The 25,587-nt window shown below is 37.0% G+C and overlaps 1 protein-coding gene across 7 annotated transcripts in view; it reads left to right on the top strand.

Moving 5' to 3' along the window:
- Nucleotides 1-25,587, top strand: part of LTBP1 (latent transforming growth factor beta binding protein 1) — a 205,301-nt gene that overhangs the window by 61,548 nt on the left and 118,166 nt on the right. For 4 of the 7 annotated variants that reach the window (XM_059835787.1, XM_059835786.1, XM_059835784.1 and 1 more), the window contains exon 1: nt 6,596-6,889. In XM_059835787.1, coding sequence (XP_059691770.1) covers nt 6,667-6,889 — 223 coding nt within the window. In that variant the 5' untranslated portion in view covers nt 6,596-6,666. Of the gene's footprint in view, nt 1-6,584; nt 6,890-25,587 lie in introns of those variants that run through there. The other 3 variants (XM_059835783.1, XM_059835788.1, XM_059835789.1) reach the window with 2 other exon arrangements.

Below are 25,587 nucleotides of genomic sequence, written 5' to 3'. Positions count from 1 at the left end.
TGAAATACCTGTAAGATCCTACAAAAGCAACAAAAATAAGGAGTTACAGAAATAACAAAAAGTAGAAGGAATGCTGGAATTAATTACATGTCAATGTGTAGCTATAGCTGTCTAGACATGGTAAATAAAGTAAAGCTTGACATACTGCCTTCTTGTTCAAAATATTTGAGTGGGTGGGTATGCACGCATATATCTCACCTCATGCAGAGCTGTGGGGAGTACTTTTAAGCCCTAGATAAGGCATTGGATCTTGGATGAAATAAAGCTGGGTCATCTTATTTATAATATCATTGCCATGTCTAATTTCTCCCAGTGCTTGTGAAAAGACAAAGTTTCTGGAAAGAGCAAAGATCCACTGCCCTACCTGAAGATAGGCGTTGTATATTGAAGCAAAAAATGAAATTACCCAGCACCTATGCTTTGCCTTTTTGAATTCATGTAGTTTTCAGATTTGTTTGTGCTTGTGACTGTTGCAGAAAAAATAAGGCTCATATTCTGCCTGGTTTTCAGATGGGCGAGGCTTGAATGCAGGGGGTTTGAATGTATACGTTTTATTTGGAGCAGAGTAAGCATTGAGTGTAGTCCTGCTAAGGTCATGTAAGGAATGTTCCACATCCACTTCACCGGGATGACATCCATATCAACAGATCAGAAAGGGATTTGGGACATCTGTGCCCCTTTGGCCTAGCCTGCAGACAGGGTCTGAGTATGAAGTATCAATAGTGCACTGTTGGGGGAGAAAGTAAGTTATAGCAACAGAAGCATTTTACATAAGCTGTATTAAGTAATCCTGCTGCTCTCCCTAACACTGATCAGACCTCAGCTGCAGTATTGTCTAGTTTTGCACAGGGTATTTGAAGAAAGATGAGTTAGTGGTATCAAAAGCAAAAGAAGAAAGAATGAAGGTATGCGAAATATGGCCTGTTAGACTGAAAAAGTTTACATGGTTTTGGTCTGGAGAAAATGAGACTGAGGGAAATTCATGGAAGCAGTCTTCAAGTATGTTAGAAGTTGATCCACAGAGGAATAAGTTTTTGTCAGAGTTTGCTATAGATAAGGCAGGTCAATAATACACTTCAATTGCAAGAGGGGAGATGTGGGTTAGGTATTAGGAATACCTTTATTATAAGAGAGGCTGAAGCACTGGAATATGTTCCTTAGGGAGGCTGTGGAATCTGCATAATAGAAGGATTTTTGAGAGTAGGCTGGACAAACTTCTTATGTAATGCTGCTGTTTCATCCTGTGTTGGGGAAAAAAGAAGAGAGGGGAGATAGGTGTTCTCTCAGAGTCTCTTTCAGTCCTTTCTATGCCTAGGAAGGGCTGTATTCCTCTCAGTGTGTAATCTGAAATTTAGGGAAGATTTGCCTCTGGTCTGTATGTGAATCTAGTGTGTCTTTATTGCTCTTCTTCTTTTTTCTTTTCTTTTTTTTCCCCCTTAGCTCTTAACATTAGTGAATCTTCCAGACTCTGATAGACCTAAGATGTAGGTTTCAACTTGTTCTGATCTTTTGGAACTACGGTTTGGGGGATGGGTGTTTTAAATTTATGACTAAATGGTGGTAAGACAGAACTTCCTCATATATTGTCAAAAGTGTAAAAAGGTCATTCAACAATAGTTCTAAAAACTTAACTATTTTACTTACGTGGTTGACTTTTATATAATGTCAGCTTTCCTTTTGGCTGAACAAGCATAACTAGTGGCAAGGACTAAACCAGGTGGACTGGTGAAATAACTGGGAGACACCTATTTTAGGAAATAAGTAATTTCCTTCTGCTTCTTTCCTTCTTCTGTGTCAGCATTTAATTAATAAAAAAGAGAGGGAGTTGGTCAGCTGAGAATTTAAAATGTTGAATCTGTTTGCTGTTTAAAAGCTTATCTTGATTTGAGACGATAGATTTTCATTCCAAAGTTCTCCTCATGCATCATGGTTATCATTTGAAAACATGAAATTGCCTGAGATAATCTATTGTCTTTGGGAAGAGAATGTAATTTTAAGATAGAATCTTCAGGTCTGATGAGATTCTGTGTAGATACGCATATGAAAACATACTGGGTTCAGTGCAGAAGTAAGATGTCATGAAAACAGAGTAGTGGATATCATTCTTGGAGGTACTAATGGAAAGTCTGCAGTTTGCTTAGTTCTGTTTCCTCAGGAGATTTGCCTCAGGATATTTGTCATGAGTGAAGGTAGTAAAAAAAACCAAACACAAACTCCTCTAAAAGTAGAGTCAGAAAGAAGTTTTGTGCAAGGATTATGGGAGAGGTATGTGTAAGCTCTGCCAGCCGAGTCCACAGTATAAGCCACTGCTTGTGATTTTTATTGTGAATCCTTTTGATTAGATCACTGTGAAGCACCAAAATATCATACACACAATAACATAATAATTTTTTCAACACATTAAAATATTTTTTTCTCTTCATCCCACTTGACCTATGAGACAGTACAGTGTAGTCATCTTTTTAACTGAATACCAGTTCTGCTTTCGCTAGTGTTGCTAGCCCATTGTCTTCCCACAAAACAGGGATATGCCACAAATCTGAGATCCGCTACAGCTATTGAATATTGTCTAGTTAAATCTTTGCAGAATGCTGGAGCTGTGAGGGCAACCATAAAACCAAGAAAAAAAAATGCGTTTATAGAAATTCTTCTAGAAAGAAACGAAGGCTGAATAGCATTATAGACAAAGGGACCCAGGATGTTGAGGAGGAATCCTTCCCCTTATACAACTCTGCCTAGGCATGGCTATGTGTGCCATTGTGACCACCTGGACCTAAAACCTGCCACTTGCCTTGTCTTAACTCATTCACCTTTTCTGCTAATGCAGAAAAAACTATTGGTTTGTCATGATGGACAGTGGGGGCAAAAGGGATTCTGTGAGGAAATCCTTTTGCTTATATTTTCCATTTCTCCTGCAGTTGTTGTTAAATCATAAATTTATCACAGCAGGAGCTTGCCATGTTCATAATATTATATCATAGTGACTTATGAGATGGAAAGAAAATCACATACACGCAGTGCCAAATTTCAACTAAAATCTCATCACTTTACCCAGGCATCTTTCTTTTTTGAATCTGGCTCAAGAGAGCTTCACAGATTTTGGAAATTACAGGTATGTTCTTCCACTGATCTCCTTTTGACAAATGTATCCAGGAGTTCTTAGGTATAAGTGAGCCTGGACTACAAGGCAGGATGATGGTGCAGTTGGCTGAGCCTCCTTGTTGTGAATTTGCTGCCTAGCTCAGGGATGAAGTGTTAGCCAGTATTAGTAAACCTGATTGTCCTATCTTCGTTAAAACAACAATCTGAGTTTATCTCTAGTTCTGCCTTTTTTTCAGTAGCTTTGCTATTTATTTGGTGCTTGTATCTTCTGCTTTTGTTGTCTTTCATTAGGCTCATTCATTTATCTGGTCTCACATTTGTATTTCTTCAGTCTGGTGTTATACTTAAGAGCAGAGCGAGGTGTTTCATTTCCACATGTTTAAAATTGGTTTTGAAGAGTTTATGATACATTTCTGTCTATATGTATATAAAAAATAATGATTCCAGGTATGTTGCAGTGCTGTAGCACCATCATTTTTTTCCAGAAATTAATTTGAGATAATCTAAGTTGCAGATCTTGTCATGTCTATGTCACCAGTGGCATCATCAGTAAAGCTTCTGGAGTTTAAAGAGGAAAATAATCTGTATGCTACCTTAAAAATGCACTGTCCTTCTTTAATATGAACTAACCTAAAACCAAAAGAGGTCAAGGCTATAGCAGTAATGGGCTTTTTCTAGCTTGAAACTTTTAACATTAATACTTTTAAACCAGCTAAGAGGTATTGAAGGGTAGTTTCACATTTAGAATTAACTCATCCACCCTTTGGAGAAGATCGAAAAAAAACCCAAAACAACTACAGAAGAGAAGAAAGGGTGAGGATTCAAGGAAGTCCCAAGAGTCTAACTTTGCAGAGTTTCTGCCAAAAGCTTCCTTTCAGGAGGAGGGTTTGTGGTCTGATTTCAATTTAAATCTGCATGTATTATGCTCACTGTTGAAGTCCCTAAACCTTAGGATGTGTGAGGATAGTACTGTCTGCTTAGGTACAACTACAGAGAAGGATGAAGGTAACACCTCTGCCTTGAATCACTTCCGCATACGCTGGTCAATTTTCAGCTCAGAGGCCATCATTAGCTTTGTATCCTTCCTAAATGTCTCCGGAAGAATCGAGGAAGTTAAAAGCTGTGGCCTACTAGGCAAGGAGAAGAAAATAATAGTTTCATTATAGTTTTCATAAAAACTGAGAAAGATGGAGAAAATCTTCCCATGTCAAAAGAATATGAAGCTGTTTTATTTCTCTCTCTTTGCAACTAGTAAACCAGGAATTTCTGTGAGAACTGAATTTGTTTTATAGCAAAAACAGTGCTGAACAATTATTTGAATATGTGTAGGGGCTGGGGCTTACATCGTGTTGTTTTTCAGACTTCTCACTTCCCTGAAAGGCTGCATTTAAAGCTGCTTTCACGGATATTCTTCACCTCTGTAGATACTGGCCTGTGTTTTTGAAGGTACTGCTCAACTGCTGTTCCTATATTGTCACTCCCAAACCTACATGCTAACATTTTCTCACCCAAAAGGGGCGAGAGGCAAACCTAACATTTCCATTAGGTCTCATACTAAGGTGTCTCTTCTACCAAAAAAATCACGCTACAGAATTTTTTTCTGGTAAAATCTGACTTTGTGATAAAAAAAATTTTAAAATATGGGTTTTTTTGTTGTTTACATGGTGCCCAAATTTTGCTACAGCTTAGCACTCAACAACATTGTGCAGAATACTATGAAGGAGAGTTAAATCATGGTGTAGTTCCATCTATACCAGCAAAGTCAATTTTTTTTTTAGCTAAGCTGGAAAATTTGTGTGGGTCCCCCAATACTAGTTTTTACAGTGTAGGCAGGACTGACTTTTGTGACTCAACTAACCATGTTTTTTTAATTAGATCACATCCTAAGGAAAAATGTTACTAAAACATCTGAAAATATAAAATGGATTGGGCTTTTCTAGGAAATGATAGATAGATAGATATATAAAAAAATAAATATATAAACAAAAATATGCAAGTAAAATATAAATATGGCAGTATTGCTTGTGAAGCTCTGTTTAACAAAAGGAAAGTTTAGAAGTTCTAGCCTCAGCAGTTCACAAGCCACTTATGTCTGTTCATTGGGAAAGGTGTGTTAACAATTTTCGTAAGAAATGCTTGGCATCCAGGAATCCAGGGTGTCTTCTAAATCGTCTAAAATTACAATACTAGCCTTTAATTGAAATATTTTATTCCTGTGTCTGTCTGGGCTGTGCTTTTTCTAACTGTTGTTTAGGGAGAATAAGGTGGGTGCATCTGTACTACAGCTGCTGTTCAAAGAGAGCAATGCCTTTACTGTAGACAAAACAGTTGGCACAATTGTTTTAATTTGTTTATGAAGAGCCAGAAATAAGAAGACTGTATATTCTTTTGAAGTGGGAAGATCTTCATTTTCTTGAGATTTTTAAAAAAAAAAAGTTTGTCCAGAAGGTATTTCATAAACTAGGTTAGACAGCTATCTAGCAACTTTTTTTATTTCTATGACATGAGGAAGAGGGAGAGTCTTCTCTTTCTGTGCGTCATTTCTTGGGATTGTTAGGTTTGATATGAAAGTATTTATTAATAGTTTCCACAAGGATGCTGTGATATATTTCCAAGAACTTGCTGAATTTAATAAGAAGTGTGCAGAGGACAAACTGTTTTCTTTTTAAATAATTGCTAATGGAATCTGTTCTTTTTCCTTGATTTTCCTAATGAGTAGTTTTAATCCCTTTTTTGTCTTCAGCTGTTAGATGTGGGATCAAATACATCTGTTTTTAAATCAAATTCTGTAACAAGAAGTCCTTCTAATAACCTTAATTTAAAATCAGCGTTTGCTCAGTCTTCAAGTTTTTAAAATGACTATAAGGAAGTATATAAAAAAAAAAAAGAGGATCTAGCCATTTTTTAATCTTTGAGCTCAGAACCAGTATTTTCAAGCATTGATACTAACCCTTTTCTCTGAGCTATTTATTGCTTAAACAAAGGCTGGCAGCAAAGCTCAGTCTATAATATGTAAATCCTTGTGGAAAAATAGTGCCAAAAAACTGTGAAAAAATGGGTCCAGGCAGCTGCGTCACAAGGTTTGACCACTTCGGGCTGGGGTGCCAGGAGATTTGAGACAGATGTTTTCAGACATGCCGCATGCCTAAAACATTTCCAGGGGTCGAGCTACAAATAGTGACTTAATAAGTGCAGAAACAGGAAAAGTATGCAGGAGGACACAAGAGTTTATTCACCCCTAGGTGCACAGCCAGCCTCTTTACGTTACATCTGCCTGTCAGGGTTGGCTATTTAAGCTGTCATGCCCTTGGTATTGCTCTTTGTCTGCCTGTGAATAAAGTGCAGCATTGTGATTACTAATCCCACTCCAGTGACTTGACTTTAAATGTGGTTTTGGAGCGGATCCCGGAGTTCTGTTTGCTAAGCTTCCTACTCCTGTTTCAGAGACACCACTGGAGATCTATGAGAGAGAGCACTGCAGACTGCCCTCCTTCTGTAGACCTGTTGCCTTTTTCTCCCCCCCGCCTTTTTTTTTTCCCCTCAAAAACTTTTTGAAGGAAATCAATGGATACCAAAGTGATCTGTTTATTTTTCTTTTTTTCTTTGCCTCCACTGACAGTGGGAAATCACACTGGTCGCATCAAGGTGGTCTTTACACCCAGCATCTGTAAAGTGACTTGTACCAAAGGCAACTGTCAGAACAACTGTGAGAAGGGAAATACCACCACCCTCATTAGTGAAAACGGCCATGCTGCTGACACTCTGACAGCCACTAACTTCCGAGTAGGTAAGTACCCTGAAACTGTATTTGTCCTTAGCTGTCCTCTCTTGACTAACAGAGGGAGGAGGTATTTTCTTATTAATACCAGTTGTGCATCTGTTACTCTTTGTTTGGAGGGCTGTGCTGAGTAGTAACCATTGTATGTTAGACAAGCTTTCTGGTATCCTTCAGAAATGTTCCCAAAAGTTCCTTTTGTGTCATAGGAAAAAAACCTCCCATATTTTTCATCTGAATTTTCAGCTGCAGGGCTACAACATGCTAAGCTGAAGCTCTTGGTAAAATTCATCCCTCAGAGTTTGTGTTGGTAAATAGACAAAATGTCAGATTCATCAAAAACTTCTGTTTCCTCTTTTTGCTTGTTGAATAAGTATCAAATGCACATAAAGTCTAGCTAACAAAGTAAATCTGTCTTCAACAAATTCTTCAGGAGTTCCTTAAAACTACAATCCTTTTTAAAAATACATCAGCTTAAAACTTTTTCTTACTTCTGAGAGTAAATCAGATTTCATATTTGTTATTTTTAGAAACTGAAATAATCTTAAGTCCAGTTGAAGTTATTGAAGCCAGTCATTTCTCTGTTAATGTTTATTCTTTCTGCTTGCTCAATAAGAGTATTAGCAGTATGCCAGTCCAACCCTACAACTGCTTGACTGTGTTGAAACAAATCCTGAAAGCTATCTAGGATAATGATTAGCATATTTTAACTGTGTACTATATGATATTGGTAGGAATTTGTGTGCAGGTATCAGTCTGGTAAGCTAAGAGAAATACAGATATATGGATACATACCTAAACACTGAAGTTTGTTGTTTCACATTATGATATCCTTAACTTCTCTTGGAAAGTATTTTGTTGTTATCCTGAAAATATCATAGTATTGTTCGCTAAAAAAAACTTTTAAAATTCATTATTTTGCCAATTTGTACTCAAAGAATGCCAACTATGAACATTGTAACTTTAGTTTCTGTCTAGTATAAACATAATGTGAGGCAGTGCTGAGGCTGGCCAATACTGCCCTTTTTAAAGTGCACTGTATCAGGCTCTGAGGGGGGGAAAAAACTATTCCAAATTATTCTTCTTTTCATCTGGACAGACTATACAAAGAGCAGTTCCTCTTAACACTCCTACTAGGCTATCAGACTGTGGGTGAAAGCTCTTGAAATTAATAACACATTCGTTGATAATATGCATGTTTGTAAAAATATATATGTTTTGGACTAATGAGAATAAAAACTGTTTTAAAAGAGCAATACAGCATATTTTGGGTTTGTTTATGGTCGTCGTGAGGCATTAAAGAAAAGGATTTTGTAAAGAAATGGTAAATCAAATACTTCAAACTTGTGTTAACTGTCAATACAGATTTTTACCAATGTTTTAGCAATAACCACAGCTAAGTAAGTTTTTTAATTTTCTGACCACTGTGAAAGGATAGTGTTATTCTCCCCCCCCCTTTCATTTGACCTATTTTTTTATTGAAATTATGAAATGCTGAGAATAGGCAGTCAGGTAATTTGTCTGCTATGTAAATCTGTGCTGTAACATGACCTTCTCTCAAATACTGGAAAACTTGGAGAGTGGAAATCGACCTGTGGAGACGTGTTCCACACCTTCCTTCCTGGCCTCAGGCCATGCAGCTTGTGATGCACTGTGTACAATACACTGCTAGAAATATTCAACAAAAGCAGCTTATAATAGTATCTGATGGAAAGATAAGGGAGTGTTATGTTTAAAAATGTATAAAAACAAGTTGCTCCACGTGTATAGGGATTTTTAACCTGCTTGTAGCTATTTATCTTCCCTATTACCTTTAAAAGACCAAAAGCATTCACCAAAAGCATATCTCTCAGTATCATCATTTTTACAGAAGAGAAATAAGAACGAGATCTAAACCATGACTTCAAGGCTCTCCAGTTAAAAATAAAAATGCTGAGTGAACTTAACTTCTTAATAGCCAGAGAGGAGAGATCCTACACCTGTAGATTGAGTTCTTTCACCGATTGTAGATTTTCAGGAGCTTTTGAATCAGGGTTTAAAATATATACAACTGAAATAATTTTTACAACTGTTCTCTGTCTAGTGCCTCTCATTAACTTAGGCTTGTCCTGATAGAGATTTCTGCTGATACATAAAGCAGAAGTAATTTGGGTCTTCTGAGATAATTTATTTTTGTTATATTTTTGACATCTGTATTATGTTCTGCTTGTGCTTTTTGCTTTTAAGTCCCTGTTCTAAACTTGTTTACTTACTGTTTGTCCAAAATGCATGGAAATTCTTACTCTGATCATTTGACGTTTTAAAAGTGCAACCATGAAACAGAATGTTGTGGCAGAAAATATGTACTTAAAGCAGCAAACAGCACTTTTTCAGTATGTTTTTTTTAAAGTATTTGTTCTTCCTAAAGCCAGAAAAGAGAAATTCACATGCCCTATTTGGATAACTAACTCCAATTACTAATAATAGATACATACTATGAGTGGGGAAATTAGGAAACTGGTTTACGTTGTTAGATCTAAATGTATTTGTGTAGCAGGAACAGTGTTCTAGTACGCAAGATTGAATTTAGATTCTTTGATAGATTGCAGTTAGCCATGACTTTGCTTTGTTCTTAATAATCCATTCTTTCTAATAATGAACCAGAGTAAAATTTTATGTGTATGTTTTAAACTTTGTGCTCAACTTTGCAAACACTTTTGATTTTCAGAGAGAATAAGTTGCAGTTCCTGTACTAAAGCTACTCAAGTTTTTCCATGGGGTATTTCAGATTCTTAAAATTTGCTCAGTTTGTCATTTCAGCTGAAACTTACTACTGGTGAGTTCAGGCAATGAACAAATCCTGTTTCCTGAAAATTTTATTAGGTATGGATAAGCCATTAAAAATAAAAACCCACAACAAGAAACAGATTGGGGGAAATGTAGTTTTTCAGGTAGCTGAGATTTTGGCTGCTCTCATGAAGCATTTCGATTGAAGGTGATGAAAGCTTGGTATTTGAAAGGCAGGATCTCCTTGATTGCCAGTGTGCTTCAGTGAAACTTTGGGCTTTTTTGCAGTCTCATTTTGTGAATGGGATGTGTTGCACAGTTAAACTAACCAACCTCCAATATTTCATTGGCTTGGAGAATGAAAGCATTTAATCTGAGTGGACGCTTCTGCTGAATAGATGATTCTCATTATTCTATTGGATTGATGCATGTGCAGTTTGGATGGTATTTCAGTCCTGATATATCTACAGAGGCTTGTAAAACAGGGTCGATATAGCTGCATAGGAAAGGATGCATATAGAATAACATATGACATTTCTGTCTCATTCACTGTTGAAGTTCCTCAGTGATGTGTCCTGTTGCTCCTCAAAATTATTCCATATTCCAAAATACCTATTTTTGAAATGAATTTTCTCTCTGTAAAGAGTGGGAGGACAGCGTCTAATTTGTAACTGTAAAAAGAAGCAGTAAGGAATTAGGAAATGTCCAAATTCTTCACGGTCTTTAATTTTTGCCCTGTTGTGCATATGTATTTAATTATAGATTTACATTCTATTTTTTCCACAGGATCCCCACTTCATTCATTGCACAGGAATGACAGAACTTAGTATAAGGAAGCAGTCATTTAATACTTAGGTTTATATTCACTGTTCATTTGCAGGCCTGTGTCTCATTTTAAAGCAGTTCATTCAAACTATTACACATGAGAAGTTTAAAAAAAGAGTTGCATGCTATTCAGTGGAAGTGCATATTTTTCTTTAGAAATTTTGTGACTGAGCGCTTGCCGGTATCTGTGTCGAACAGGGAAATAGCAGCATTCTGTAGATGGAGACCAAGGAGAGTTTAAAAATTTTTTTCCCAAGACCATAGGAGATGATTGTGGCAGAGGTGGTGATAGAATTATTGCTCTGCTACTCCCCTTTATGTCACTCTTTAAAGCTCATCAGTATCTCTTCTTTCAGTGTTCCCTTCCCCTTTTCTTCTGATCCCTTTTCATATAGCCTGCACAGTTGTCCTTCCTCCTGGCTTTGCTGTGCACAACCATAGTTTACTTAAGCCGTTATTGGAGGTAAGGGAATATTTTGTTGTGTGCTGTCCCTTGGAAGAAGGGCAGATTTTTAGGAACCCTTTATTTCTTGTTTTGTTGAATTTGAGTGAAAGTTACTGTTCCTCCTACAGCTTCACTGGTCTTTGTAGAGAATTGTTGTGAGGTTGAGAATTATGTCAGATGTGTGTATTGTGGCCTGCCGTCCATGTGAGCCATTCTTCCTTCTGAGACTTGAAGAGAATGAGATGATGTTTATCTATCTTCCTTTCTCCTCATCTATAAAAGGTCCATTTGTCTCTGGTCCTATATTAACATACTAATAAGGATCCGACGGACATCATTTGGTGACATGGTGTCATGGTGTCCGAAGTGAAAATGTAGCTGGTCCTTCAAAACATGAATTTTTATGATTATTTAATCATAAAATTTAAAACTTTCAGCATGGATCACAGTGATCTGCATATCCTGTACCCTGTTGCAATAATGCTCAAATTATATTGCCTGTTGAAATTTGGCACTTTCCCTATTAGAATTTTGTATCAAAAAATTTTCCTGTTTTACTGTGGTGACTCTGTACAAATGTGTTAGGATAATTCAGATTGTTCAAAAGTTTCCAATTATGTATAGCCAGAAACTTCCAAGAAGCAGCATAAACATTTTGCTCAAATTTTATTTAGTCTTCTGTTGAAAGTAATGAAAGAAAATTTGACCAATATATTTTAAATCAATAAGTTATTCAAAGGGAATTTAGTAAAAAGACTCTGTATGTAATTATTATTCTAACAGAATTTCCTCTATAGGAAAGAGTCTACAGAGCATAATTATTTAGAATTGTGAAAATGTAAAGGAGTTATTTTACAAAAATTTGATAGAATTTCTGAATTTCATTGAGACATACATGATAATGAATTTCTATCAATGCTGTAGAAGTTAACATTGCTTTTTATTCAAGCACTTCCGGTCTTATCAAAGAATTGTGTTGGTTAAAAATGGCAATGACCTGTAAGCAAGCCAGCACGTTTTTATCTGTAGTTGGTGTACGACAGGAAATCCAAGAACAATGAATGGCGTTTTCTTGCTGCCATTTGCTATGTAATAAAGTTGTTGTTTCTTTGCTGCATATGATACATACTACACATATCCTACTACATTTAAGAGGTACTGTACGACTATGACATTTGAGGAAGATTTATCAATAATGTTTGGTATGAAAAGGCATTTATTGTAAATAATACTGGAGGGCAAATTTGATGACGTATAAAGGCATATAAAAGACCAGCAGCTTGTAGAAGTGTTTGTGTAGATAAATGAGAATTTACAGACTCTTCTGGCAGCTTGTGAGGTGTACCTTGTTCAGTTTTCTACCCATTATATTTTAGCATTTATTTGTTTTGTTGTACTAGGTTTAGTAAGAGTTGCTAGAATGGCAACATGTTAGAAAAGATGCTTTCTTCTCTTTTATGAAGTGGTGTTTACTACTTGGTAAGTGGTGTCAGCCTTGGTAGATGACCTATCAGGTCTGGTCTATGTAACTTGTGCCCCAGCAAAACGCTATTCCTATGGCTTCAGCTGAGACTTAGCAGATGTACATATAGCTTCTCATATGGAGGATTTAAAATAATTGATAACAAATGTCATGCAGAGATTTTTGAATTCCTTTTGGTAACATAACTGAGGAGAATTGATTTTTTTTTTAAAATGCTTTGGTTTTCGACTTGATTATGTTCCATTAGATATCCTAATTGATGAGGAGCTTATTTCTGGAATAACTGCTTAGGTCAAGAACAGGGTATGATAATTCATATTCTGTTTTTAGTAGTGTATTCTAAAATAGCTTATTTTTGGAATAACTGCTTAAGTCAAGAACGGGGTATGATCATTCATAGTCTGTTTTTAGTAGTGTATTCTCTGTGGGTAAGAATGAAGTGTTACTTTGAAATAGCCTTCGTTTTTGCACTTTGAGATATCCTTGGTTTTTGCACTTACACGTGCCATAGTATCATGCTTTTCTGAAGTAGTTACGATGCAAGAACCTTGCTATTCCCCCAGTATTATCAGTTTAGTCCTTTTATTGTCTCTATAGTGGCTACCTTGTAGCCTTATTTGGTAAAAGTTTTTTGTTTCTGCTGTTCTTCCAGTAATTATAATTTCTGCTCTGTCAGGCTTTATCATTTTATGTTGTTTTTGCTGCCGGATGAAATATTTTTTCTTTTAACAGGCACTGGCAGACACTGGAAAATTTCAGAATTCTCAGACAACTTGGTTAAAAGATTAACTTTTTAAATTTTTTGCAACAGTAGTCAGGGAAGTTGGTCAGTCTGTCAGAGTGTGTGTCTCTTGTGCACGCAGAAAAGGAAAAGAAAAGGATCAGGGCATTAGAGTTTATTCACTGCTTTAGCTGGCAATTTGAAATTTCATCTGTATAAATTATGACCATGCTTGAAATATTTATTCATGCAACAGCATTGTAACAGCTGTAGCAAAATGCAGGCCAAGTGTTTTTCCTCAGATACTGGACTGAGTGGCTAAATTAGAAAGGATGACAAATAACGGTGCAACTATTTTATGAATTGTTTACATCCTCTGCCTTATAGAAGGTACTAGGAAAAAGGTATTTCCCAGCCTGAAGAGCCAATGTAAAACAATTTGGGAACCACTTATCACAAGCATCAGTTTAACAGATACTCCTTTTTTTCAATCTCCCTTTGTTCTATAAAGTAAATTTGAGCAGACAGGAGAATGAACTTGTATACTTACAGTCCAGGTAGTGTAGTGTAGGCTTTCCTAATCTGAACCATTTGTGAACTAAAATTCCACCCTGTAATGTAAATGTATCACTCTGTAGTCTGAGCAGTGCTCAGGGTTTTAATGCATTTTTATTGGCCACCTATACTCAAATTACAAAGAAAAATTATATCTTAAGGATTTTGTTGTTGTTGATATCCACATCTGTTCAGAAGGAATGCTTTCTTTCCCCCATGTATTTATCAGTACTTGTCATCAACAAATAGTTCTGGTTTCTACCATACAGCTTAGAGCATCTGTGAGCTCTTTCTTCATAATCTTAAAATAATTATTCAAATTTGACATCTTTCCCTCTCATTCTAATGGAGGCCAGGTGCTAATTTAAAGAAAATACGTTGTTTAGCCAGATGATTTTAATGAGGTTGAACTTAGACAACCTATTAGCAACTCATTTCCACTCCCTTGCTCACCTTGAGGACTTCAGACCATCCCTGCGAAGCAAAAATCCATCTGCTCTCAAAGCACTCATCAAACTGTATATTACAGGGAACACAGTTTTTGGATGTGCAGTCATAGGAAAAACCACAAATGGAAACAGTACCAAATCCACACCTGCAGCCATTCAAAAACACATGGAGTATGTTTGCCTCAAAGTTAAAGCAAAACAGAGCACAAGGTTAAAATGCATAATGCTTTGTTTTACTGTATATGGTTTTAATTTATAGGGATTAGTTTATGTACATCTGACTTGAAGTACTGCAAAAAGAGAACTAAGAGTGCATTTATTTGAATGATTACATTGTTGCATATTCAAATAAACACACTACCTTGTACAGCTATAATTTTGTTACTGCTAAACCAAATGTCTTTGCACATACCTCACTGAAGATCAAGTATATGCCAACTTTGGCTTAAAAGAAGAAACTTGCCTTTGAATTACGCAAGCACAGAAGAGTCTGACAAATTTCTTTACTAGTAAAAATATGGCATTTACCATGGATAGATTTCTTAGCAAATGTGTTTGTATTTAATGTGTCCTTTTGGGCATAACACCATCAGAAGGAAGCAAGCAAGCAGCTATCACTGCTCTACTGATCAGTCTTTCGCCATTCAGCCTCTCTACTGTCTACTCTGTGTTTGTTTATTCTGCCCCAGATAATTCCTCTGTCCCTGCACAGTGTATCCTGTATAACTTTCACCTATCCATTCCACCTATAATTAGTTCTTAGATTTGAGTATCACTGTAATTGAGAGGCCTGTTTTGTAGTGTAGAGGCACAGAGATTTCTGGATCTTTCTTTCGGAACATGAACTATATCTTTATTACGCATACATTTAAATTCTTTGAGTTTTCTATCTATCCATAATGTATCTGAACTGTTAAAAGGGAACTGTGAAATTTCAACCAGGGATTGACAAATGTGAATCAAGTTGAAGTCCATAGGAACTGTAAACATTTTTTACAAACTTCTTACAAAGTCTTGAGGGATGCCAGTCAATGAATAGAGGGAAAATTGGGTATTTCCTGCTTGCACAGGAAGGGGATTGAGTTTTAAGAAACCCAGTCACAGAGAGTATTTCTCATCTGTATTTTGTTCAGCTGTGTTATTTTGTCATGTTGGTTGTAATTTTAGTTTAATTTGAAGATGATAAGCTGAGCTATGAAGTCAAATTTTTATATTTGATATTATTCAGATACTTTAAGTTTAGGAGAATGTTCAGCAACTTTTTATGTCATTATTTAAGAACATGAGTTCTCTGACTTATCTCTGAGAGGGACTGCCTCTGTCCATAGGTTGTATAGGGCAGCAGTCTCCAAACTTTTTTGATTACACATCCCTATCAGTAGAAAAACTTTGAGCATGCACCCCCAATACATATACATTTATTTATTTATAAATGATATACATGTAGTACTGTATGTATTATATATGTACATTATAAAGCATATACAAAAAAGAAATTAAAAATGGATGAGATAAAGATGAAGTAAACTCTATTTTGAAAATGTATTTTATTCATTAATGGTACAAAACATATTTGTTTCCAGCATCCCAGTAGATGGTCTTGCATACCACCTGGGGTGAGCACACCCTGCTTTGGAGACCACTGGTATAGGGAACCAAAGGAGCCCAGCTTCATAACATAAGCTGTAATATTATCTTCCTTCAGTTAGTTAGTATGTGTCCATCATGTCTATCTTACTTATTGATTGATTATATTAAATTCAGCCTGTTATGTTAGATGCTGTATATGTAGGTGCTAGAACACCTTTTTTCAATCTAATCAGAAGTTACGTAGGACTAGGAATGCCTATTGAGAAAATGGGGGCAAATGGATTTTTTTTGTACTTGCACAAAATGGCATAATGTCCTGAGAAGCATTTAAGCGATGTAGTCATGCCTCTGTTATGCAAAGGCTCTGAAGACCACAGAAGCAACAAAGCTGACACTGGCCAGGGACATCAGCATCCTCACCATTTCTGACAACTGCATAATAGATACTTAAGCTGAGATTCATCCCATTTAACCTGGGGGCAAATGGATTTCTTGTATTTGCACATGTTTCAGTGCACAGGGTCAGGTACAATGCTGCGGTATGAAGCTCGTCAGTGGGATTGTACACAACTCAGGGGAGTTGGTTGCATGGTTTAATTGCTTGGAACTGGGCATGACCAGTCAGAGCGCTGACTGTATTTTAGGTTTACACAGCTTTTGCAACAATTTATACAGCTATTATGTGTTGTTAAAAGAACCACAACGAGAAGCGTTGAAGTTGTGCGTTTTTTAATGAATTTCTAACTGTACACTCTCTGCAGAGTAACCTTTACCCTTCCTACTCATTAGCACTGACTCTGTTCCTTTCCTCCTTCAGAACTCCAGGATTTGAGTCTCTTGCTTTTTCACTGGTCTCCTATGACCTAATTCATTACTCAAACCCTGAATAACATCCTTCCCAATATTCTCATATTGTGTCACCTCCTCGAGGTCAACTCCCTAGAAAACTTTCCAATTTCTTGTGATCTAGCCAGTGCCAGAAAATCTTAGATAGCTTATGTTTTTCATGTTTTTTAACTAGTCCAGGAAGGTCTGGATTAGGAGCTAGTATTTGTGTGTTAATGGGTATCCACTTGAAAGAATCTATTTCTACTTCATACTTGTGAACTTTTCCACACAAAAATGAGCACTGTGGTAATGTTACAGTAATCACAGAGCAGTCTCCTGATGTTTGGAAACAATGGAAATTTTTGTACTGAGTACAGTTTTTCACACAGAATCACTAAGGTTGGAAGAGACCTGTAAGATCATCAACCCAACACCACCATGCCCACTAAACCATGTCCCACAATGCCTTGTCCATGCATTCCTTGAATGTCTCCAGTGAGGGTGACTCCACTACCTCCCTGGGCAGCCTGTTCCAGTGTTTCACCACTCTCTCAGTAAAGAAATTTTTCCTGATATCCAGCCTGAACCTCCCCTGGTGCAACTTGAGGCCATTTCCTCTTGTCCTGTCGCTAGTCACTTGGGAGAAGAGACCAACACCCACCTCTCTGCAACCCCCTTTCAGGTAATTGTAGAGAGTGATAAGGTCTCCCCTCAGCCTCCTCTTCTCCAGACTGAACAACCCCAGTTCCCTCAGCTGCTCCTCATAAGGCTTGTGGCTTTTCTTTTTCTATTCAAAACATGATTTTGTTATTAGAGGATGTCTCGTGGTATGGGATGCAGTGGATCAGTGTTCATAGACCCTTTGGTTCTAAGGTTGGGGGTTCATCCCACTCACCAAATCTTACTGAGGTCCCTGAGTCATGAACCTAGTAGTCAGTGATGAGACACACCTTTTATGGCAGGATGGCCTGAATGGCCTGCTGCGTGAGCCGCTCTTCACTGACAGAGTGGGAAACCTCAGGTAACAACACTCCTAACTTAAACGGCTCAAGAAGGCACAAAAGGTTAAATGGGATGAATCTCAGCTTAAATATCTGTTATGCAGTTGCTGGAAATGGTGAGGATAGGATGCTGATGTCTGTGGCCAGTGTTAGCTCTGCTGCTTCTGTGGTCTTCAGAGCCTTTGCATAAGAGGCGTGACCACATCGCTTAAATGTTTCTCAGAACATTTTTCCATTTTGTCTGATGGTAGCCAAGTAGTTTGATGTCCAAGAGCAGCTCTTTTCTCTACCTTACACTACTGGGTGTTATTACTTTTTTTTACTCCGTGGAAGCGTCTAGTATGCTTTTTGGAAACAGCCTAATAGGAGAATGGTGTCAAAGCAGAGTATCAGTTCAGTGACTTCATCGAATTGTAACAGTGCGTGAGCATTAACAGCTTAGTGTCATTATGGCCAAGTTACTCATTAATCCTGTAGTCGTTAAAGGTGGGTAATGCTGCTCAGCTGACATCAGAAAGGAAGAGTACAGCCTGGAAGGATCCTGTAGCAATAAAGATGCTTGTTTGTTGTTATCTGTCCTTCTGTGGAATTCTTGCTCTGTCTGTTGAAAACAGATACATTACAACATCAACTATTACATGTTAGTGTTACGTATGCCTGAGCATGCATATGCTCTACAGAGGAGTAAGCCTTAAAAGCCCTGGGAACATAGGAAGAGTTAGATTTCATCATACACTGGGCACCTTGATTTGAGTGTTCCTACTTTGACAATGGCAATTAATAGGTTACTCAGGACTACTTAAAATGATACCTATAAATTCTTTATACTACAACATACTATTTTGCAATCTGTTTGTTTTTGTATTCTGCAGGAATTTGTTTTTAAGAATGGCAGTTTTAAAGAAAGTGTTGCTAACTTGCTACACTTTCAAACCCAGTCTTCCCTAGAGATTTTGTTTCAGTTGCATATGTCTTGCGCAAAGAGGAAAATTAATATCAACACACTGTAGAAATCTGAAGAAATGCCTGGAGTAGCTTTTCTGTATGTTTTAGCATCATTATCAAAGGTCTGATGCTGGTCGTTTGTAATGTATTAATTCCTGATAAACAGCAACTAGCGGTTTGGTTTTTTTCTTGGTATATTGATTCTAGGCCTAACTCTTGTGTTATACTCAATATATCAGCTCTAATAAAATCAATAGATTCACCAAATATGATCAGGGTAGGAGTGAGTCATCTCTTAACACTCTTGTCTATCCCCTTGCCTCTAAAAATAGTGTCTGAATAGTCTCAGATATTGAGACTATTTGAAGTAGATTTAGCAAAGAGTGGCTGTGAGCATCATGCCTATGATTGAGCCAGAATTCTCTTGTCAATCATTTCTCAACTACCATAATTTTTGCTATACCTTTTTTATGTTGAGTAACCACAGCTTTAGGCCATTTTCCATGACAGAGCATGCCTTTTATTTTTCTGACAGCATTTGAATATTCTAATATTGTTTTTCAGCCATCCCATTCTTTCCACACAGTAACATTTTTTTAATAGTTTTTTGGTAGCTGTTGGTCAGATGGTGCTCATTTCAGTCACCTACACACAGGCCTATGGTTACATTTGACATGTCTGAGGATAGCCAGCTTATCGCATGAGCTTGGAAGGATGTGATATAGGTCCTATGAGCTTCCCACACCCTTTGGACCCACATTGAGGGATGAGTGAAACACCTGGCAGCATATCAGATGTCTCTTGGTTGATTTTGTGGACACACCTTCAAGTCACTAACATCCAACTCTTCTTCTTGAGGCATTTTGAAGTACTAAATTTAAAACTGAGGAAGACATACAAGTAGTACAGTGAAATTATCCTGTGCGTGTTTGTTCTGGATTTCTTGGTGATCATGATGCGCACTCAACAAATGAATATTTCTCTAAAATGTATTGCAGCCTTGTCCTTTATGATCTGATCCTGCTCCCCAGTTTTCACTAGCAGGATCTCCCATAGTTGACGATGTAGCCTCCATTAAAGAATGACTAGTACCGCACTATTGATATGCTTTTATAATGAAAAACTGAGACATAGAGTGAGACAGCTTAAATGTCAGCATCTACATATGAGGTGCATGTTGAAACTTGTGTTAGAGTCAATGGAGATTTATAAATTTGTTCAACTCACTCTAATACAGACACAGAGGACTAAGGCAATACCTACTTGACTCTGTTTTTCCTTGGATGGGATCTTACAGCTTTCCATCCCCAGTGAAGACAGCATCCCTCCCCCTTTTTCATAAGTAGACAATTCTTCTTTTCTAGTGTATACCTAATTTGTTACGCTTACTGCACCTTATTTACAGTGAGTTGACACTTAACATTAAGTGATGCTAATCACTAGACAGTCTTTCAGCAGCTCAAATAAAGCTCAGTTACTCGTGGAGATAATGATCATCCCAGAAACTGAGCCTGTACTTACCAGCTGAGTTAGAGAATGAATTTTAAATGGGAAGTTTGGTCTTGGGAGATATGAAAAAATAAAATGCCTGAAGATGTAGGTGATCTGATTTTGTGATGCTTTCTTTTACTTGCCTGCCTTGGTAATTGCCATGTGGTGCTGCATTAAGTAGAATCACAGACATTCCTCCAATTAGGATTTAAGGTACTACACAATTTGTTAAAGCTTGGTGCTGATGGTAGTATAAGGAGGTGTTTGAAAAGAACTAGTAAAGTACAGTTTCATTTAAAGAGATACATCTTCCAAAATTGTGAGAGCAACAGTGAAAACATTAAGAGAACAGCTAGACTGCATTCTAGCAGTGGGCTTTCTTTTTTTAGTGTTTTCTTTCTGTTTATTTTAAATGTATTATTCTAGATCTTTAATAGAATTTTAAAAACCCAACTGTTGTAGTGCCTGATTTTGGAACTATGTTGTCAACATGTATAGTGCAAAGAAAATTCATGTTTGTCTACGAAAAAGTGTAGAAAGAGTTTATTTTGTAGAATGATATGGCTGCAGTCTGACAATGGTCATGGCTATAACAGACACATTGTATATCTGTAAGGTTTTTCTTCACGATTGTAAGCATGCAGCAAATTTAAAATAACTGAATTGATAAATCATCAAATAGCCATGGGCATGATGACAGCTGTTGAGCTTCCTTAGTGCAATGCCTCTGGTTTTTTAAATTTTTAATATGTGCAGTATGGCATTTCATGGAGTAGGGAGAGTGACAGAAAGAGAAAGCTGTTTGGGAATTTCTTTATTTTTTTTCTGTTGAGAGGAAGAATACTTCTAGAGCAAGAGCAATTCCTTAGGATTCTTGACAGCATATTTTAAAGTGTAAAATCATGCCTGTTCAGATGGCTTTATTGACTACTACTTGCTCTTCTACACAGCGATTCTCAACTCTACTGAGTTCAGTCATGAGACTAGATTCAAGCTAAGAGCAGTGCTTTGAATCCAATCCTCAAAGCTACTGGCATTTTTCTCTAAATCTTTGTATATGATTTTTCTTCAGTAAGGATTCTTTGACAAGAGAAAATTAAAAGTAGAATTGATTAGGAGGAAAAAAATATGGAAAAGCATGAAAAGATGGGAATTACTGTTGGAAGTGTTAAGTGATGATTCAGCAAAGAAGAAGGAAGTCACTAACTTGATTTTGTAATGATGAGTGAGACACAGGGGTATCACTGATGATAAATGGAAGGGGGAAAAATAGTGATAACTATAAATTAAAAGTTACTAAATATAGAAAGTTGGTAAGGATAGCTAAAGAATTCACAGAAAAATATTCCATGATAGATATTAAATATTACGAGAAGCAGCCCAGTAGTGGTACAGGAGATAACATACAACAGACACATTTATAAAATTGTTACTACAGATAAAATAAAAGCAGAAAGATTCAATAACTTTGTTTTCTGTGTGTAAACAATCTCTGCAACATATGTGCATCATCCAGAAATGCCTGATTACTTTCTGGAATGTTAGTAACTAGAAATACTGGTTAGAGATGGTTTCATAGTAGGCGTAGGTACCATCTAGTACATAAGAGCTGTTAAATTCAAGATAGTGATCTTATTAAAGGGCCTGAAAGGATGAAATCTCATGCTTTGTGAGAAGGATACAATATTCTTTCATCTTCTTTAAAAATGTACGTCCATGTTGGATCGACAAAAACTAGATTTCAAAAATACTTACCAATTTCACAGCATAAGAGATATCTCTAGCCTTCTGGTTACATTAATGAGCCTTTTAAGTAGAGGAAAAGAGAATCTCACCCTCAACAACATTTAGTCCGTCTCAGAAAGGGCCCAGGCATACCATTTTTACAGCATGACCTTGGAAACTGGCAAACAAATGTTGTGTTATACCACTGGGAGGAGATGGAAGCTAAAACTCTTTTCTCCTTAATTGCACTGCCTGGATTCCTCACACTTTAATATGGGTGTTTCATCTGTTCCGTCATAATATGATACAATGAAGAATGCATTTCTAGGACAGTTTATCTTCTCCTTAAAGCAATCCATTTTTAAAAGCCCCATGTTCTTATAATGTTTAGAAGTTTAGGGTCTTCTTTGCAGCAAAAAATCATTCAAAAGCTTATGTATCCTTGTTAGCGGTTTCTGGATAAAGAAGAAGATTTATATAAAATGGAGATGTGTACATCTGTATATGCCGTGTACACAGATCTCCTTACTCTGGGATTTTTAGAGGCAGCCTGCTGCTTTGGTCTTCTTGACAGAGTCGAATGTTGTTGCAGTTGGGTTAGAGCGGAGTAAAGACAGTTGTCATTACTTGAATGTGATTTGTTCTGTTGGTCAAAATTTCTTTATTAGTTGAGTTCATCCTCAGACTCTGATGTTTGCTTACATATTTACTGTTAACAGTCTTGAGATGTCATGTGCACTCAACTGCAAACCAGCAAAATGACCCCTGCAATGCAGCTTAGCATTAATACTATTTTGTGGGAGGGGGAGATGTTAATAACAAGTGATTATATATAATTCCTGAGAGATGTCATCATTCTGTATTTATCCCTAGTGTTGTGGGGTTTTTAAAATAATTTTAACAGTGCAAATGTAAGAAAATAATTTTGCCTACAGAAAATAACATATGCAGAAAAGTTTGTTTGTATTTTGGAAGTTAAACTTGTTTTTGGATTGTTCTTTGTGGCTAACTCTCTTGATTTTCTTTGAGACTTTTTTTCTTTTTTTCTTTTCTTTTTTTTTTTTTTTTTTAAATGTGCATGATCCAGACAGGAATAATACTACAAAGCTTGTTTATTTTGGCAATAATTTGGTTTCCTTTTCTGGATAAACATCAGTACTTATGATTCCATTCCCAAGTGGGGCTGCATTACTTCGTTAAAGATCCCCTGGTAATAATAGTTTAAAAATATAAGACAAATTCTAATTAAGTCAGTTAATTCATAATAGCTGAGAACCCAGTTTAGTAGCTGCATATTTTTTCTTACTATACCATTAGGTTTGAGGTAGGTTCCTGTTTGAAGTTTTTCCCTGCGGTGTTGCAGATCTTATTTCTTTCCAGAGGAAACACCTGAAGTGCCTTCAGTATTGTGTTCAGCCTTTTAGGATGATTTCTATTAATGTATTGCAGCATTCAGAGTAAAAACTTTTTTTATAAGATCCTTGTTATAATATTTACACATCTACTGATAAGCAGTGTGAAGGTGACAGTATAAGGGACCACATTTGATATAGTTCCTCTGTATCACGTTCTGGTCAGAAGTCTGGCATAATGGAACATACCACCTTGCATGACATAAAGTAGTTTTTTTTCCGCTTGTGAACATTTTTAGTTATTTTATTTCTTTCTCGCTGAACAAATGTGAATGGTAATGCACCCACTGAAATGACTACTGCATTTTTTCTCAGGTAGGTTTTTTTTCACATGAAATAAGACTTGGAAGCTCATATGTGAAAGAACATGCATAACAGCTTTGACTATCTTATGTTGATGATAATTATAGCTACAGAAGCACAGAATAAGGAGAAGAAAAATCTTGGGACTGTATAAACAAAGTAGATTTTGGTGTTCTTGTTGACAAATGGTATCTGAAGTCTGATAACAGCCTCCAATAATAAAGAAATGTACTTCCGCAGGGATATTCTTTGAAGTACGCCCCTTACCTATACTATTCTATTGCCTGTCATTCCTACTAATTTACAATTATTTGTTGTAAAAATATTACATTTTTAAATTCATGCCATTTGGGGGGAATTTATATTTGTGTAAGCTAATTAAAAACTAATCAAACTAAGTAGTAAACTAACTGAAACTATTTACTAGAGAGATTTCTATATGACAACTCTTTCATTGTATTTTTTACTTTGTATCTTTTTGGTATGCCCACCTGAGAAAGTGTGCGCTGTTGTTCTACCCACCCTTCCTGCACTGATTTTCCAGCAACACTTACTTTTACAAGCATCTTTCAAAATATAGTTGTATGTTATTATGTATATTACAGGGTATTAATCTACCTGAGTTCATGCCTTATGCTTAAGCCATTGTTAATGCGCAAGATTCCATTCAACAAAGGAAACCAGAGGAAAACCTCAAAACATTTTTCCTTTCTTGTTGAATACTAGAGATTTCATTAAAAAGTGCTGTGACAGGGAGGCCATTTGTCACAAACCGAGAGTCCTCTCTCAGCAGTAGCAGAGAGTAGCCATTTCTACAGGATTGCTTGTGTCTCGAACCAAATCTGGTGCAGTCCTCACTGTTTGGATCAGTGAATAGCAGTGGTACGTAACAAGGGATTTGTGGGTGGTAACTAGGCTATTCACATGGGCAGGGCATCACTTTCCTGCTTTCAGTGGTGAGCAGAAAAGAGCGTTTTACATCTGCTGTTGGAGCTCTCACCGTCAGGTTTACTTTTAAAAATTGTGTTGTTGTTGCAATAGAATGTTTCTTTCAAAAGTTGTCAAAATACAAACCTTAAGATAAATTCAGAGGTGAATGTAGAGGTGTTACACTATTAAATCAAGGCCACTTAAAGCTTTTTTTCTTTTCTCCCTCTGCTTCCCAAAGCACAAGTTTGTAATAACAAGATTCTCTTAATTGTACTTTAAAAAATGAACTAATTATTTGGTTACTTAACTTGCAATTCTTTGTATAACACCTCTGAATTACAACCAGGAATCTGAAGAGAAAACCATTTAGGATGAAGTAGTTAGAAAATTGAGGGACAACATAAAAGACGTGGCAAAAAAAAAAAAAAGTAGGGGAATAGGGAAGAGTCTAAACTGGAGGATAGCATCATTACTGTAGCTCATACCTCTGTGCCTTTTGTGAGTTAATATTAGAGTTTCTGCAATTAGAAAGTAGAAATAAGTTTGGAGTGATTGTGCAGATCTACACATACCACCTCTGGGTTTCAATTTCTACCTAAAGTGTACGGTGTTTAGAGACACTACATTACAAGAATGTTGTATATGGCGGTGCTTCCCCTCAGTGAATGCCATCTCTTCTTTCCTATGGGAAGTTGTGTTTGGTAGATCTGCATGCTAGTCCCTGCACTTTCTGTATGCTTAGTAACAGCATGGAAGAAAGATGCTCAAACAGCTGTGGGGCATGTAGTAATGCTGGATAACCGTGTAGTACTCAGAGACAAAATTAATCTGCTGATTCGTGATGCATCCAGTGGAAATACTGTAATCTAATGAGCAGTTTAAGGTTTTTCCTTGGAGAGCAGTGTGCCCAGGTGGCCAAGAAGGCCAACGGCATCCTGGCTTGCATCAGAAATGGTGTGGCCAGCAGGAGCAGGGAGGTGATCATGCCTCTGTACTCGGCTCTGGTGAGGCCGCACCTCGAATATTGTGTTCAGTTTTGGGCCCCTCACTACAAGAAGGACATTGAGGTGCTGGAGCGTGTCCAGAGAAGGGCGACGAAGCTGGTGAGGGGTCTGGAGCACAAGTCTTATGAGGAGCGGCTGAGGGAGCTGGGGTTGTTTAGCCTGGAGAAGAGGAGGCTGAGGGGAGACCTTATCGCTCTCTACAACTACCTGAAAGGGGGTTGCAGAGAGGTGGGTGTT

The sequence above is a fragment of the Gavia stellata genome, chromosome 2 (genome assembly GCF_030936135.1).
Source record: "Gavia stellata isolate bGavSte3 chromosome 2, bGavSte3.hap2, whole genome shotgun sequence".
Classification (NCBI taxonomy): domain Eukaryota; kingdom Metazoa; phylum Chordata; class Aves; order Gaviiformes; family Gaviidae; genus Gavia; species Gavia stellata.
The sequence above is the reverse complement of the archived record's forward strand: the minus strand, read 5'-3'. Positions and strand labels throughout refer to the sequence as shown.